General features: G+C 32.6%; 1 protein-coding gene and 1 long non-coding RNA gene across 2 annotated transcripts; one reads left to right on the forward strand and one right to left on the reverse strand.

Moving 5' to 3' along the window:
• Window positions 1–1092: 1092 nt before the first annotated feature.
• LOC149897952 (uncharacterized) lies at window positions 1093–2636 on the reverse strand. Its single transcript, XR_016458130.1, has 2 exons — window positions 2028–2636; window positions 1093–1247 (listed from the first exon to the last, which is right to left on the reverse strand). It is a non-coding gene; the product is annotated as an uncharacterized LOC149897952 (long non-coding RNA).
• Window positions 2637–6160: 3524 nt separating this feature from the next.
• On the forward strand, window positions 6161–7738 carry LOC149897953 (uncharacterized). The gene has a single exon (XM_090115862.1). The coding sequence runs from the start codon at window positions 6546–6548 to the stop codon at window positions 7284–7286; it is 741 nt and encodes a 246-aa protein (XP_089971988.1). The 5' UTR covers window positions 6161–6545; the 3' UTR covers window positions 7287–7738.
• The last annotated feature ends 9855 nt before the right edge of the window (window positions 7739–17593 follow it).

The following is a 17593-nucleotide window of genomic DNA, read 5'->3' on the forward strand; positions in this document are numbered from 1 at the left end:
TGAATTTTTTGTGATGTCTGCTTAATGTCTGGGTACATTATATTTCTTACTAGCTTTCCACCCGCAGCTTCACCCGCGCAGGCAAAGAAAAACCCGCACAGTTCCCGTTCCCGTGGGATTTCCGGGATAAAACCTATCCTATTTCCCGGGATAAAAAGTAGCCTATGTCCTTTCTCGGGTATCAAAATATCTCTATACCAAATTTCATGCAAATTGGTTCAGTAGTTAAGGCGTGATTGAGTAACAGACAGACAGACAGAGTTACTTTCGCATTTATAATATTAGTATGGATTATGTAGTTTTGTGTGTCATAAGTTATTAACATTATTTAATTATTTATGTTGATGAAGTTATTTAATTTGTACGATAGTGTTTCTAAAGTGTGACAATATATGTGCATTTACATCAAACGAACGTAGAGCTAAAGCAAGAGCATTATTTCGTGATCTTTTAGTGTAAACGAAAACTCGTATTCAGTGTTGTTCAGTATAAGAACATTGCATAGAATCTTTTCGAACGCACTAAGAACAACGAAAGATGCTCTACGCCTGTTTACACTAGAAGAATTTGACATAGAGCGGTAAGAAAGAGCATTCGCTCGTTTGATGCAAATGCACCGTAAGAAAAGAACTCTGAATAAATAATTTACGTGTAGCCATCAGTTAATAATATTTTACAACAACACAATAGAAAAATACAATTAGTGTAATAATTACTTACCACATGCTTAAAAAACCTATATTACCTATTAACACAAATGAAACGAGATGTTGCCTACAATTACAATTTTAATTGAAGATTTTTATAATAAAAATTGTATGTATTAAAAATTATAAAAAATATACGTAAATGGGTAAAACCGCGAAAAATTGTACCGTTACATTCATGACATCATAACAAACGTTACATACATGACTGAATGTTACTTACATGACCATTATAAAGCTTAGTACATATAACAGTTATCTTATCTTCCTAGCATTAAAAAATTAACGTCGACACGGTGTCTTACACTCACACGACAGGAAAAAATGGAGATATAGGTAGGTAAAAGCAATTCATATCATAAAATAATGAATTAAAACAAAAAGATGCATAAATCAAAATTGTATTGAAAAAAATTGATATTTTTTCCGCTTTTTATTCCTTTCTGCATTTTTCGTTTGTAGTTCTTTATATTTCTCGGGATTTTGAACTTGTAACTTCTCTCGATATTTTTTTTTCCTTTCGGCATTCGTCAACGCCATCTGTAATTTGATTTTCTCATTTGAAAAAATAATTAATAAAAAAAATTTAAAAAAACCCGACTGACACTGCAAATTCATAACACGCATTCGGAGGCTACACAGCTACAAAATATTACTGGCCTCTACCCATTCTATACATCTTATATAATATAGCCTCCGACTGCGTGTTATGAATTTGCAGTGTCAGTTTTTTATATTTTTGAAGTGAAACTTATTTATCGGGGTTGGACAAAAATTTAGTGTAACATTTTTGCGTTACGCCGTACGCGTGACATTTTTGCGTTACGCCGTACGCCGCGTGTCATTTTTGCGTTACGCCATACTCGTGACATTTTTAAGGTCATAAAGAAGTTTCACTTCTTACGTGTGTACTCTAGTACACGCATACATTTTTTATTAATTATTTTATTTTATTATTTTTTTGTACAATCAGGTAAAACATATTAAGCTAATGGAAAACTATAGATAAAGACCAATCCAATGATATCTTGCACATCAAAATCCGTTCAGCCGTTTAGATTTGAAAATATTATCGTCCTTTTTTCGCGCAATTTTTTAATAGACCTATGTGTTCTAAGCCTAACAATATGTCACGACTGTAACGTAACACATTTCGTTACACATCGTTACAATCATGACAAAAAATGCGGGCGACATAACCTTAAATTAAAATTACTACTCGATTGTGAATGCTAAGAACCACGAAGTAGTCTGATTCTTTAGTTTTATAGTAAACCTACGTAAAGATTTATAATAATAAGACAGAATATATATACTTACCTCGCAATCGAACACTTTAAATACCCTTTTTTCGAGCGACAAATCTCACATCAACACAAAACACCATTTCTCTCAAAGAAAAAATGGCTGCATTTGTTTTTTAAATGTTGCCAGCATGCCAAATAGTGTTGCCACTCAAGAAAATAAGAGAAGGATTCTGATAATTTTTATAGTATGGCAGTTAGAGACGTTACATACGTGACGTTACACACGTATAAAAAAAGTGGACAGTTTTTAAAATAATAATAAAAAATCGATTAAGGCCTTGTGCATTAAAAGATTTTTATGTACATGTTGAATAAGAACCGAATAACTTAATTTTTTCATAAAAATGCGAGTCAGTCATACCATTTCGTAGGGGTTATCAGTTTTTGTCACAAGGGTGTTAGGTGGACAAATATTTTTTATATGGACATAAAAGTGGAGCCAGTAAAAAAAATATAAAATAAAATATTTCTGCAAGAGATAGATTGAGTTTTATGAAATAATCTAAAAGAACACAAGCATACCTTTTATTACATATCTAACAAAACACTTATTGTCAAAAAACGTTGATACCATATGAGAAATAAAATGGGAACATTGAAAAAATAATTCATGTACAATTTTTCGCGGTTATACCCAAATATACATCCAAAAAAATTGGTTTTGCTGTGTTTAATTGCGATATTTATAGAGGCAGGAAAATACAACTGTGCCACAGCTTTCTTAACCTTTTAAAGGGGTCAAGTTGAATTACGTTATTCCGTACCATTTATGATTTAGAAAAATTAAAAGTTTGTATATATACTTTCTTACTTTAAAATATTTTGCAAAAATTTTAATAAAAGGTTTTTATGAAACCCAGTAAATAAACGAATGAAGTAAATCTATACTAATATTATAAAGCTGAAGAGTCTGTTTGTTTATTTGAACGCGCTAATCTCAGGAACTACTGTACCGATTTGAAAAATTATTTAGGGGTTAAGATAGCCCATTCATCGAGGAAGGCTATAAGGTATATAGGTATATAAGGTTATAGATATATTTAATATCATTACGCTAAGACCAACATGAGCGGAGCCACGCGGGTGAAACTGCGGAGCGCAGCTAGTATGCACATAAACGTTATTTGAAAAAGAAATATTTGAAAATATATTGTCAGTTTCTACCCTATTAACTGCTGATAAATTTAAAGTAGCTCTGCAGGTTTATTTTCAAAAGAAAACTCGTCTCTATTTTAATATGATTAATGAGACTGGCCTATATTTTTATCGCATGCTCAAACCTAATAAGTTCTTCTACTTTTGCATAGCTAAAGTCGTCTACTACATAAATAACTCCCCTTTTCAATATGTCACAAGTTAAAAAAATGCACCCTGTAACATTATTTTATTTTTAAAATCCACCCTTTGCCTCTTTTGTGAAAATGTAGGTCATTTTTTATTCAGCCTTTGCGCCTAGAAATAACCTCGTCAAAGAATTCTATTTTACTACAAAATATAATTTGTTGTTACAATATTGTTATGAGTCGCTACTACAGCTACGCTGTCATTATTTCGCTAAGCTGTTATTATCAGGGTCCTCAAAAATACATGAGTACTAGTTACTCGTCCGGGCTTTACTCGGTTGGACTTGAATTAAAACAAATATAACATAGCTTATAGTAATGAAGCGTTATAATAATGTAAGAATTTTAATTTTTAATTGGTAAAAACACACAAAAAGTATTTCATCTTTGTAATAATGTAGTATACGTATAGGTGAAAAAATAAACAATAAATTTAATAATAATTAGATTAATGGTAATAATGTTCTAATGTATATGTAATATCTTAGATGACTTTGTGTGCTAAAAAAGAAAATTATAATGAAAAAATAGTTATTTACTTTCAATTTTCATATATTTTACCTACAATCATCATCTACCAAAAACAAATCAGAGGCATCCATACTTATTGCGGCCAAGAGGCAATTCATTACGAGAAACTGTTCCAAATTCAGCCAGAATTTACCAATATATGAGTAAAATGGAAATGTTTGTGAATTCCAAATGAAATTAGATTGCTCTCGTTTGCAATAACATTAGTTTGAATTTCAATTCAATTCAAATTTAACTATGTGAATTAAGTGTGGAATAAATATAGCTAGGACGTAGTCATAGATTTTTAATAGTTTACATAGTGAGTCTTCTTTCATCATTGAAATATCCAAACAATTCACTGCCTACCACCATTTTTCCCAAGCAATACAATCTGGGGCCGTATTATGACCCCTTATTTCCAGACAGTTCACGCTGTGAATTGAACTGACTGGCAAATTCATACTATACCAAATTAACCATTGCTGGTTATTGCGATCATAATTCGGTCGGACCCTGGACCTCTTCAAAGCTAGGGTGAATACTGAATAGGCTCCCCCTAAGCAGACATGTGTGGATTTCCATCAGGTAGGGTTGTGATCAAACGTCTGCCTATCGATTATATTTAAAAAAAAGTTAAATATCACAAATCAGAATAAAACTTAGGTCAATCATCATTCACTTAGAAAATATTTTATGATTCGATTTAAGTACCTATCTAATATAATAAAATATTTAAAGTGTTTTTGATGTTGTTTAAATTCTTGCACCTTATATAAATTTAACCCATATTTAAACTAACATTTGACATGCATTAATAAACTTATGAAAATATACAAATACATGCAAAACTAGGGTGGGTTACAATTTAAACATTTTATAAATAAAACAAGATCGTCTAGACTCAGTAAGTCATGCAAATATTGCTGAAAGCTCATGAAACCCGTATAAATAATATGCTTAGTAGTTACATACCTTCATATTTTATTTGTATTGTACAGCGCAATCTATACATATAAAACTCAAAGGTGACTGATATAGTGATCTATCAACGCACAGCCCAAACCACTGGACGTATCGGGCTGAAATTTGGCATGCAGGTAGATGTTAGGACGTAGGCATCCGCTAAGAAAGGATTTCCCGAAATTCTTGTGGGAACGGGGAAAAACGGGGATGCACGTACAAAGTCGTGGGCGGAAGCTAGTGATATAATAAGTTAAAAGTGTAGATAGGTTACCAACATTCGATCTCCAAAAACGGCAAACATAGCACACGTTAAAACGTGGCTTCTTCGTGGAACTTCCGTAGCGCTTATAACCAATCTATTTATTATCATTGATACAGCGTATGAAAAACTATAAAGTCCATTTAGCATATAATGAAGCAGTGGTAGCTCAGTGGTGAGACCTCGGACTTTGAATCGATAATTCTGGGGTTCGAGACCAGGCGGGTTCGCAGGAAATAAATTTATTTTTCATGTTGTAACATCACCACTGCTCGACCGGTGAAGGCAAACATCGTGAGGAAACCGACATGTCGAAGAACCAAAAGTTCGTGTTGGCCCACTGTTGGCCCGTGTCCCAGCAGTGGGAACACGTATATGGGCTGATGATTATGATGATGATGAAGATTTAGGGTATATGAGATGATAATAATATTTTTATTGCTAATAATTATTTTATTAATCTATAGAGAAATTAAATTGAGAGTGTACATTTTTTTGCGTGCTAGTATTTTTTTTCTACCGCACAGTTTGCTATTTCCATGGAAGAATAAATAAGTAAAAAAAAACTATAGTATCATATAAATAAGGGCCACTGTTATAACCCTATTTTACTTATACAAGGCTTTAAAATCCATGTCAAGCGTACGACGTTCATTTACTGAGAAACAAGAGTTTATAACATGGCTGCTGGTTCTCACTTGCCTTGTGACAAACTTGTACTCAAATTGGCTAAACAATGTAACTGGAAGATGCCGAAACGCCTGTGGTTATTCATGTAACATTTTACAGAATTTGCATATATATTATGGTTATATATAGCTTGTACCCGTGGCATTACTTGCTTTGTACCCACTCAGGTAAAAAGTATCCATGTGCTAATTCAGACAATAGTCTGCCTCTCCACCAAATTTCCTACAGATCTGATGAGCTGTTTTATGTGAAAGAATAAGAAACATCCATAAATTCTTAACTAAAAACATTTGCTTTTATTATATAAGTAGTATGGGAAAAATGTACTTCACAATTATTAATTTCAGTCTTTGTAACTGAACACATTTTTTTTTCGGTTCCGGTACTTCGTATTGTAAACATCAAAGTGTCAGTGCTCCGTATAAAATATTCCACATAATAGTTTAAAGTCACAGTCTCAACTTTATTACTATATTCAAAGAAAATTCTTAGTGTGATTGAGAGATCCTAATAATATTCAACGCGCTATTTACTGGATTTACAAGGAAGATTGATCAACAAATATTGGCAAAACATTGAGGTTAGAACAGCATTTGGTATCAATCTTGCAATTAACTCATAAGTCATAACTGTCATAATAAAAGACAGCTGACACATAGATGTCAAAATTACATTCTTTACCTGATTGCAGTGTTGCCACTGACAAAAAATAAAACAAAAAAAGGGAGAATATTTTATATTATTATACAATTACACATAAATTATGGACGAACAATTTCAACTATTATTCGACAAGATGAAGATTGAAATGCAAAATCAAACGTCAGAACTTACCAACACATTGCTCGTAAAAATGGAAGAAAAATTAAAACCCGTTGTAGAAGAAAATCATATACTTAAACTTAAAGTAGAAAAGCTGGAAAAGAAGGTGGAGTCTCTAGAGCGAGAAAAGAAGAGTAATAATATAATTATTCATGGTTTAGCGGAAAAGGAGCAGTCGACACTGGATGCAATGAAATACATTAAAAAGTGTTTCATAGAGGAATTAGGCATAACGATAGAAAATTATGAAATAAATAAAATTTTTCGGATCGGATCAAAAAATAAAAATGGTAAACCAAGGCCTATGCTTCTCTCATTGACAAGTGGATGGAAAAAAAACGAAATTATGAGAAATAAAAAGAAATTAAAAGAATTATATATAACAGAAGACTACTCTAAAGAAACATTAGAAATTAGGAAGTCACTGCAACCCCAACTAATGCAAGAAAGACAAAAAGGAAACTTGGCGTACATAAAGTACGATAAACTCATAGTAAAAGAAAATTCAAAAGTCATAGATAAAAGGAAGAGAGAAAAATCAACATCACCACAAGTCGAAGCACAGCCAAAGAAGCAACAAATACCAAGCACGTCAAAAAATAGTAGAATAAACGCTTTTGATATGATGAGAGGCCGATCAAACTCACTTTCAACACTCTCAACAATAACACCAAAACAATAGCAATCAGTTACCGGCGATCGAAAACAAAAACAATATAAAATGGATAAAGAAATTAGAATAAAAAATCAACCTCCCCCAAGCCGGCTGGTCCCCGTGGGGGAAAAAGACCACAACCCTCCAACTAATACCAAAGTAATACCTAGAAAGGAAAAATTGCCACAAACGACTCTAAGGATTGGAACGTTCAACGTAAGATCACTATCAACTTACCAAAAATTTATAGAACTAACATACATGCTACAAAAAATAAAAATTGACATACTTGGACTGGCGGAAGTGAGAAGAATGGGTTATGTAATCGAAGAACATGATAATTATATTTTCTGTTACAAAGGCGAAACACTTGGCCTATATGGAGTCGGCTTTTTAATTAAAAAAGAATATAAAGACAACATTGTAAGCTTCACAGCGCTCTCAGACCGTGTTGCACTATTAAATATTAAATACAACAATCAAATGGTTACAATAATACAAGTATACGCACCTACTGAAAAGGCCACAGATGAAGAAATCAACTTATTCTATGAAACTTTGCAAGTAGCCCAAAGCCAGGCAGCTGACCAAGTACTCGTTATCGGTGATTTTAATGCCAAAATCGGCAAACCCACCACGGAAGACAGCGATAACATTGTTCTTGGTAAATTCGGATATGGAATCAGAAATGAAAGAGGAGAGAAACTGATACAATACGCACTTGAGCATAAACTTACAATTATGAACTCCTTCTTTAAAAGTCGAAATAACCGCAAATGGACTTGGCTATCACCATGTGGTAACATTAAAAATGAAATTGATTTTATATTGTCGAATCAACCCACAAAGATTAGGAACGTAGAAGTTTTACATGGCCTTGGATTCCGGTCTGATCATCGCTTAGTTAGAGCTACGTATATTCTAGACCTAAGAAAAAAAAGCAGAACAGATTTCAAAGCGCAACCTAAGCCACTCAAAACTAATGAAGACATATCATTATACTTGGAAAACTTAGAGACTAACATACTTAAAATAGAAACACAAAAAGAAGAACATATTCCAACCTTTTACGATAAATTAGTTGACGCCATCACTGCCAGCCTTGCATGCAGATCTGAAAATAAAAAATTAAAAACTACCAACGAAATACTTAGCGAATCTACAAAAGCGCTTCTTACAAGACGAACCGAACTTTTAAAAATAAAGCATAAGTCTAAAGAAATGAAGAAAGAACTAAGCACATTATTTAAAACTACAAGTAAAGCGATTAACAAAGATTACAAAGACCATAGGTACCGAATAATTGAGAATAACCTAAACACACACAGAAGCACAAAAAAAGCCTACAAGAAACTAACAACCCACAAAACCTGGATCCCAAACATAAAATCGACATCTGAAGTAACTAAAACTAGAAAAGACATCTTGAGCTGTGCTACAGATTTTTACAAAAAATTATATACAAAATCCAACCCTACTACCAATACAATTGATGTAGCAACAGCGACTTCCCAAAGTATCAACGACGTGCCATTAGTGAATGAAGAGGAAGTCATCAAGCACATTAAAAAACTCAAACCAGACAAAAGTCCAGGTCCAGACGGTTTACAAAATGAGGCACTTAAAGCTGGCGCTATCCTACTAGCTCGCCCACTTACCTACTTGTTTAACATGGTTCTGAAAACTGGTCAGGTGCCAGTGCAGTGGAAAAGATCTGATATAATACTTCTATATAAGAAAGGTGACCCTCAAGATATTTCTAACTATCGTCCGATTAGTCTGCTCTCAAGTATATACAAATTGTTCGCGTCAATTCTGCAAAGCCGTCTAGCTCCGAAAATCGATATCTACCAGCCTGTAGAACAAGCAGGTTTTCGTTCAGGTTTTTCTACTACAGACCATATGCACGTATTACAACAAGTGATGGAGAAATATCAGGAGTTCAACCGCCCACTATACATTGCATTCATCGATTATGCCAAAGCGTTTGACACGATCTCACATGATTCTATTTGGGAATCACTAAGCAAGTGCAACATAAGCGAAAACTACGTAAAGGTCCTGAAAAATATTTATCAGGGTTGTGTGAGTCAGGTGAAACTAGAGTCTCGAGGTCCGGATATATCGATTTGCAGAGGAGTAAGGCAAGGCGACCCGCTCTCACCGAAGTTATTCATAATGGTACTACAACACATTTTTAACAATCTTAACTGGCAGTTCGATGGCATAAGAGTAAACAGAGCTCAACTTACACACCTCAGATTCGCAGACGATATTGTTCTTTTCGCTGAAACAAGTAAAGGACTAGATAAAATGATAAACAACCTTAATGAAGAAAGTGAAAGAGTAGGTCTTAAAATGAACGAGGACAAAACAAAAATACTGACGAACAGCCACAGACATGCTATATTCCTAAATGGAAAGCCACTTGAATATGTCAGCAATTACATCTACCTAGGCAAACAACTATCCTTCGAAGACAAAAGCGAAGAACTAGAGGTAGTGCGGCGAGCTAATATAAGTTGGAAAAAGTTCTGGTCCTTAAAGGAAATTTTAAAAGGCGAATTCCCCCTTCATCTAAAAAAAATTGTATTGGACACATGTGTCTTACCTACCCTTACATATGGTTGCCAAACGTGGACATACAGCTCCAAAATAAAAAGTAAAATAGTAGCATGCCAGAAAGCAATGGAAAGAAGTATACTTAAAATAAGAAAAATACAAAAAGTAAAAAGTGAAAAAATAAGACGAAAGACAAAAATCATCGACGCTTTACAATTTGCACTAAAACAGAAATGGCAATGGGCGGGACATATAGCAAGATGTACGGACAAAAGATGGACACTGGAGACAACTATATGGAAAGGGCCGAAGGGAAAAAGAAATGTAGGACGCCCTAAAAAAAGGTGGATAGAAGATATACAAAATATAGCAGGAAACGAATGGAGAAAAAAGGCAAAGGACAGAGATACCTGGAAAAAGTTGGAGGAGGCCTATACCCGAGAAGGGGTTCCAATCAATGGTACTGATACTGGATAACGTCAAAAATAAAAAATAAATAAAAAAAAATTAAATTAGTATTAGTGATTAAAATTTAAGTTAAAAAAAAATTGTATGATTTTTAATATGTAAAATAGCTTTTAGTATGTAAACTACCTGTAACAAAATTTCTTGTGGATTGGAAATAAACGGGCTTTTTATTATTTATTATTTATTATTATTAACTGAACACATGACCACTCTACAACTGCTCTAAATGGTCAAAAATGCTCAAAAATACGATTTTCAAACTTAAAACATAATAAATTCAGACTTTAACATCTAACAACCTGAATGTACGCGAAGTCAAAGCTTCATGTACACTGTAAACGAACAGACAACTTTACAAACCATCGATCTACATTCCGCCTGAAGCATACATGTTTAAATACCCTCCTTTATACATATTATGTAGATATGCATCAACAAACAAATTTCGGAATCCATTTATATTCATATTCGAGTATACGCTGATAGTTTGTGGGGCGTGGTTTAAGTGATGGCGATATTATGCTGTAAGAATATATTTTTCTTTTTGCTAATACCCTGATACTAACAACCTACCCTTTTGTGACTGAAGTTCTAAAGAGGATTACAAGAGATCGGTCTACGATATGCCCAATTTAATTTATATAAGGTATCTAATAATTTTATTATTACACGTTATATCATCGCGATTATAAATTTATGTATTTATGGTTGGTAATTGTATAACTCGAATCGCTATAATATCATCCACTAATTATGTTTCGTCACTACATAACAAATGAAAAACAAGCAACTTTACCACTACGCGATCCTAGTCTAAAGTCTCTCTACTCTAAAGTCTTTCTACTCTACAGTCTTTCTACTCTAATACCCTAGTTCTAATTTAAATGATATCGAAATTCCCAGAATTTTAACCGCGAAGTTGCAAGGTTATAAAGTCCACAATAATGAATGTACGCTTTTAATACTTCTAGCAATTGAGCCAAACGTAATTCATAAAGTGATTTGTTCGCGGAATAGCCATTCGATGGAGTATTTCCTATATATAGTGACCAAATTGCATTTTGCATAGCAATCGTCTGACCGATTCAACGATAAGCGAAGTTCATTAAAAACAGATTAATTTCCCGCGCAAATAATCCATTTCGAATTATACTTATTGTTATTGTTTTATGATTTAATGGCCGTTTGTAGTGTGGGGGCTTTTTTATTTGTACGCTCACGTTTTTAGTTTAAATTAATATACTTGGTATTACGGATTTAAAGTTAATTAACAAGGGCTTTAACACAATTACAGATTTTTTTTAATCTATATAATGTTATAAAGCTGAAGAATTTGTTTGTTTGTTATTTCGAACACGCTTTGAATCTCAGGAACTACTGGTCCGATTTGGCATATTATTTCGGTGTTAGACAGCCCATTTATCAAGGAAAGCTAATCTTTATATAATCATGCTAAAACCAACTGGAGTGGAGCCACGCGGATGAAACCGCGAGGTTCAGCTACTATCTGTATCATAATATCTACACAAAATAGTACCTATATAACAATAACTACACACAATATGTTAATGTCTAATTTAATTTCTAGGTTGTTGAAAATTTGCGGTGGAGATGAACAACTAGGAATACACAAGTTACCTTTTCCCTTAATTCAAGAAATACAAAGTGATGTTATTATTATGAACCTGGTCCGCTCGTAAGAACACTTCCGATTTTTTCATGGAAAAAGTAGGTAAGTACCTACTTCAATGACAAAGAAAAAGGACGGCAAAGTTGCAAGGATGTCTTATATCATATTTAATAAATACGAATATAACCTATTATAATATTATAATAAGGAAGGATTTTATTTATGTATGTGTCGATATCGATATCGATTCTAACGAACAACAAATTTTTGCCGAGTACCTACTTCTATTTACATTTATTTTGAGTTTAGAAGATCAAAAATCGTACATTTAACACAAACTTGAACTTTTTCGAATATATTTTGAGGAAAAAAAAACATGAACGTCGAAAATCGCAAAGCAAATTTGTTATCATTTAACGAATTTGTTTCAAATTAAAATCCTCAGTTTTCAGTCGTCAAGGCTATACTTAAATGAGACCTTAATAGAATCCTATTATCCTTATTGATTTCATATTGAACCTCACGCTAATAGGCAATAAATATATTTCCAAGTACATTATTATCACTTTCAAACATCGTGAAGCACCGCTTTGACATCGTTATGAATATAAAACAACGTAAACAACCTTGTTTGTATTACCGTTAACGTTCTGTAATATCGGTTTTATAACGTTTTAAACGTTATTATTATTAAATTAAAAGATTGAACAGTAACATTCTTAGACTTTAAAATTAAATTTTTAATCGTTAAAGGACATTATTTGTTATATTACCAGGACCTCTGAAACATATGTCTGGAAAGCTACATTATCTAATTATTATAATTATTATAGGTGAGGTACGTAGGTATATGCGGAATTTAGATTAAAACTGCGAAGCCGCGCGCTGCTGTTGGTAGAGTCCAGTTTATTCTATAAAATTGTCTGTAAAATTAAATTAAACATATAAAAATTCCCCATCTACAGTTGTTTTCAAACATGTATGTAATGGTGATAATGTTCTCATGTAAAGAATGATAGAGGAAGGTTTATGAAAAAAATATTTGCTCGTTTATTGCTCTATTAGTTTCTATTATCAAAAACCTAAATCCTCTAACTTTTCGTTTCTTTACCACCAGTAACAATCAAATCGATTCATAAGGCATTCAATAAAAACACAAGAAACGGAACGTGCCTGAGTGTCATTTACCAGAGAAAAATAAAACAATATCTAAAGTCTATTTGAAAAGTATTTTAAAAGGTCATCATTATTCTAAATATAGTATAGTAATACTACCTATGTTCCTTCATATTAAATAGTATATTAAATTTAAAAAGATGTATTTCACGATACAGTGCAAAATGCAATATCTAAAGGATAAAGAATATTTTTAAGCCTTCCTACTGCTTTATTTTTGGCTTCCGCCCACGGTTCCTCTTATTTCACGATGTAGCGCGGAAGACGGGTTTTCTACCAAATTTTCATCATAAATTCAAGTTGCTATATTCATACAAATGTCTTGCTAAATAACTATTTAAACAAAGAAAAACTGCCGCTAAGTGTTAAAGATTGAGGTCAAAAAATAATAAAGTTGTATAAATGGACATATTATACGTTTAAATACTCGTATTTTCTTATATACATATTTGTTTAATATGAATGTGATTGTTTTGTAAACTTACAATAAAATCAAGAATTTTCCGAGTCCCCAAATAAATTATAAAAAGATACAAACAGTCTAAAAATCTGTCTCTAACATAATTAGAAAAACACGAAATAAATAAATAAATAAATAAATAAAATATCTCTAGTTTATGTATCTAGGTGACTAATTGGAGATTGGTAAGGTCAAGATTTTATCCGCATAATGAGTGTTTTAACAAAGAGAAATATATTTTGGCGAGTGGATTCTGTTGGAAGATAAATTAATAAAATCACACTGCGATCTGCAAGTGAAACATTTTTTGATATGACTTAAACTTTTCAACGAGATTCAATTAAAATTTTTGCTTGATTCGCGATGTTAAAATTTTGTTAGAATTGCATAATTATGTTCTATAGTATAAAGTTTGTCGTGTGCAGTTTTATGATTTAAAAAATAATTTGCCTTATGAAATTAAAACCATGATTTCATCTGTATAATATTCTATATTTATAAAGTGCTAAATATTACAAAATCGAATTTATCTGATCATACATAAACCATGATGATATCCATAAACCATGAATCGTATTTCAGAATGATTCTTAAATTCTAAAAAGTTACAATCAATTACTCAAAAGTTGTTCACATTTTTCTTTTCCAATATCGTTTAAATAAAATTATAAAGCATTTGAATGCTATAAAAGCTTAATACTAAATCTTTTAACTTTTAACACAATCTATAAGATATTTTAATAATACACTTTAACACTCTGCATGTAGTGGAAAAGGTCCATTACGTAATAAGCCAGGTCTACATTAACTAATGTATCCAGGTGTTAGGTCCTAAAATAGCTCTAACCCGATGTAAGGAGTTAATGAAAATCCTATCTAGACTTCTTATTGAGAAAATTCTAGATCTATTCAATTTTGGCTTTAAAATGGATTGAAAATGTTATTTTACATAATAAAATGTGATGCGATGGATGTTTTGGAGATTGAACGATGAAAATGTTTTGTAGATTTTAGTGTAATATTTTAACTATAAAATTTATCTTTAAAATCCTGTATTATTCATCAAACTCATGACTTAGAGACAGCGTTTTACAGAACAAGTATAAGTAATTTGGTTAAAAACAACCTTCCGGTTTGGAATAAACCAGTTTCAACATTTGTATAGGTAATCAATTATTATAAATTTCTCTTTATCTCTATTCTCTTTAAATATATATATATATATATATATATATATATATATATATATATATATATATATATATATTACCCCTCCTTCCTCTCACGATTCGCATATAAAAATCTATACAAAAACAACCAGCTTGCAATATTTCCCGCAAATGTTAATTAGTTATAGCACTGAAAGCGAAACAATACTGTCTCAGAATAATGGTTCTGACTTGACCCGCTTTTTCACAATAAACCCTTCGCGATTCATCATTGCTGCCGCCATTACGTGACGGTATTAATTACGCCATGACAGTTTTGTTAGTCGTGTTGACAATACTGATGTGTTAGGTTTAAAAAATAAGCAACAAGTTGCAATGGAAGTTAGTATTGATTGTTATTTAGTTATTTAGGTTTCCACGCAGTATGTGGTAATGTCAAAAACATTATGGCATTTATTCAATAGGTACTATAAATAGGAAAGCAAGTCACCGTTTTCCTTGGCAAAGCCACGTACACACTGACCGAGCTGCTTCACGCAGCAATTGCTTAGCAAGGCAGCTCGCTCTGTGTGGACCGGCCTTTTATAGACTGTTTGAAATCGTAGGTTTTTAAGATGTCGTATTCAATTCGAAAAAAAAATTACATATTTCTTTTAACTTGCTTGTACAACTCGGTTACAATATCTGTGGACCTCGCTGGAATGCGGAGCCCCTTCCCGTTCCCCTTTACCTCCCCGCGCTCGCCCGCGGCGCGTCATTACGGTTAGCAATTTCGTTGCGTTCGCGACGTGACGTCATCGAAGCCAGGTCCACAGATATTTTAACCGGGTTGTAAATCAGTCTAATGTTATTGTTTTAAAAGGAAAATTTGTTGATTTGACAATAAACTCTTTATTAATATTTATTTAATAATAACAAAACCAAAATGAATAAATTTAATTTCGTTTTAACTACAATAATCAGTAGAATGGCATATCAATTAAATATTCAAACTAGATAAAGTTTGAGATAGATCTACGGTACTTTTCTTAAAGATCCATCGTCTTGAATAACCTAATGGCAAAGTATATATTTATTCTTTGAGGAAAGTTTCTATCAAGAATAATTTGTTAATTATAATATTATAATAAATTTTCAAGTATTTGAAAAGACGATAAAATCTTATAAGCGCGCGCTAGAGCGGTTTTCTTTCAATATGGGTTCAATATTTCATTTTTTGACCCAAAAGCAGGTTAATATCCTATCCTATCCAGTGAGTCATTAAAGTTGTCATATTGTTATTTATCGTTCGTACGATGTTCAGAGCCGCCATTAAGTTTGAATCGTACTGTACCTTATTTTATCTAATTATAATCTTACCTGCAATCTTCCCAACAGGATGAGTAACCGGCGGCGCTGCAGTCGTCGCCGTGGCCGGCGGGTACACGGGGTCGCAGCATTCTCTCTCGGGGAACTCGCTCGCACCAACACTACTAACCCCCAGCACGAGCACGCACAACCACACACACATCGTCACCCCTAACCCCCCATTATCCTCTTTAACCCCAACAGTTGCAAGGCCATAGCGCTCGCTCGTCATCTGTTATTACATCACAACGCAACCGCTGTATATTTATCTTAATTACATTATATATTTGCCGAAAAGATGTGTAAATACTCTCTGTTTAATTTGTGTATGAATCTGAAAATAACTGTGAGATAATTAATTGCACGCCACTTTATATTTGCTCATTGTATTAATAAAGTTCACACGCATCATAGATTATTTTATGCAATTGGAAGATAGTGCTCTTTTGTGACTTGGACGATTATTTAGTAGTAGAATCTAAGTTAACATTATGGCCTCATACATCTTATTAATTACTAATAGGTACTACGTAGATTTTGAATAATAATCAACAGTGTAGATTTTGTAGAGCTAATTTTAAATGTTTAGGATGGTAATGGTTATGTTTATATATTTAAATCGAGTTTAAATAAGGGTATGTACTTCCTCTGGTAAACTCATGAAACTTAGACGTGGTCATATATCTGTATAATATTAATATTTTAAACTACGTATCTTGTATCATTTTACGAAAATAGTGCTTACGGAGGATTTTAATATTTGCATTCTGCACTCTTTATGTTCCTTTATTACATAACTATACATTTGAAATTATATTGTTTCTATTTTAGTCGAATTTCAACCACTTTGCGACCAATAATATATACATATTTAAAAAGATTTCATTATACACCTCAAAAACGTAATAAAAGAGACAAAACAATCAGACTAGTTGTATTAGAGCTAGTAAACGATCCGTGGGTTAAGCTACATTAGGCGCGGTCGGTTATTGGATGACCACTTTATGATGTTTCTGACCGCCATCAACTGAGGGCAAGGTAAGGTCAATAACAGCTACTTTAAAAATATGTTTACCCGCAAAGGTTAAATAAAATAATCACTACATAGTATAAAAAAGTTGCTTTCTCCGTCCTTATGTCCCTATGTATATGCTTAAGTCTTTAAAACTACGCAACGGATTTTGATGCGGTTTATTTAATAGATAGAGTGATTGAAGAGGAAGAAATATGTGTATAATTAATTAGATTTTAAGTCTCCTTTGTAAAATACTATAATATAATTATAATAATATGTATACTATGGGTCCCTGCGCCACTCTAGTAAGTAAGTGTTATAATAGTTTTGTGGTACTTGGTATTTGGAAAAAACAACCATAAAGAGTCAAGTTTCCTTCGCATTATAAGAACAGCCCCCCTAGTCAAGTGGCTTTCTGTTAGCGTAGCGTTCAATAGAATAGACTACGAATGTATGAGATTGACGTATCCTGTAGATACGTTTATCTACAGCCTACGTCAATCTCAT

This window comes from Colias eurytheme, chromosome 24 (assembly GCF_061535395.1).
Source record: "Colias eurytheme isolate Ceu_HAF_F1 chromosome 24, ilColEury1 Martin Lab GWU primary, whole genome shotgun sequence".
Classification (NCBI taxonomy): domain Eukaryota; kingdom Metazoa; phylum Arthropoda; class Insecta; order Lepidoptera; family Pieridae; genus Colias; species Colias eurytheme.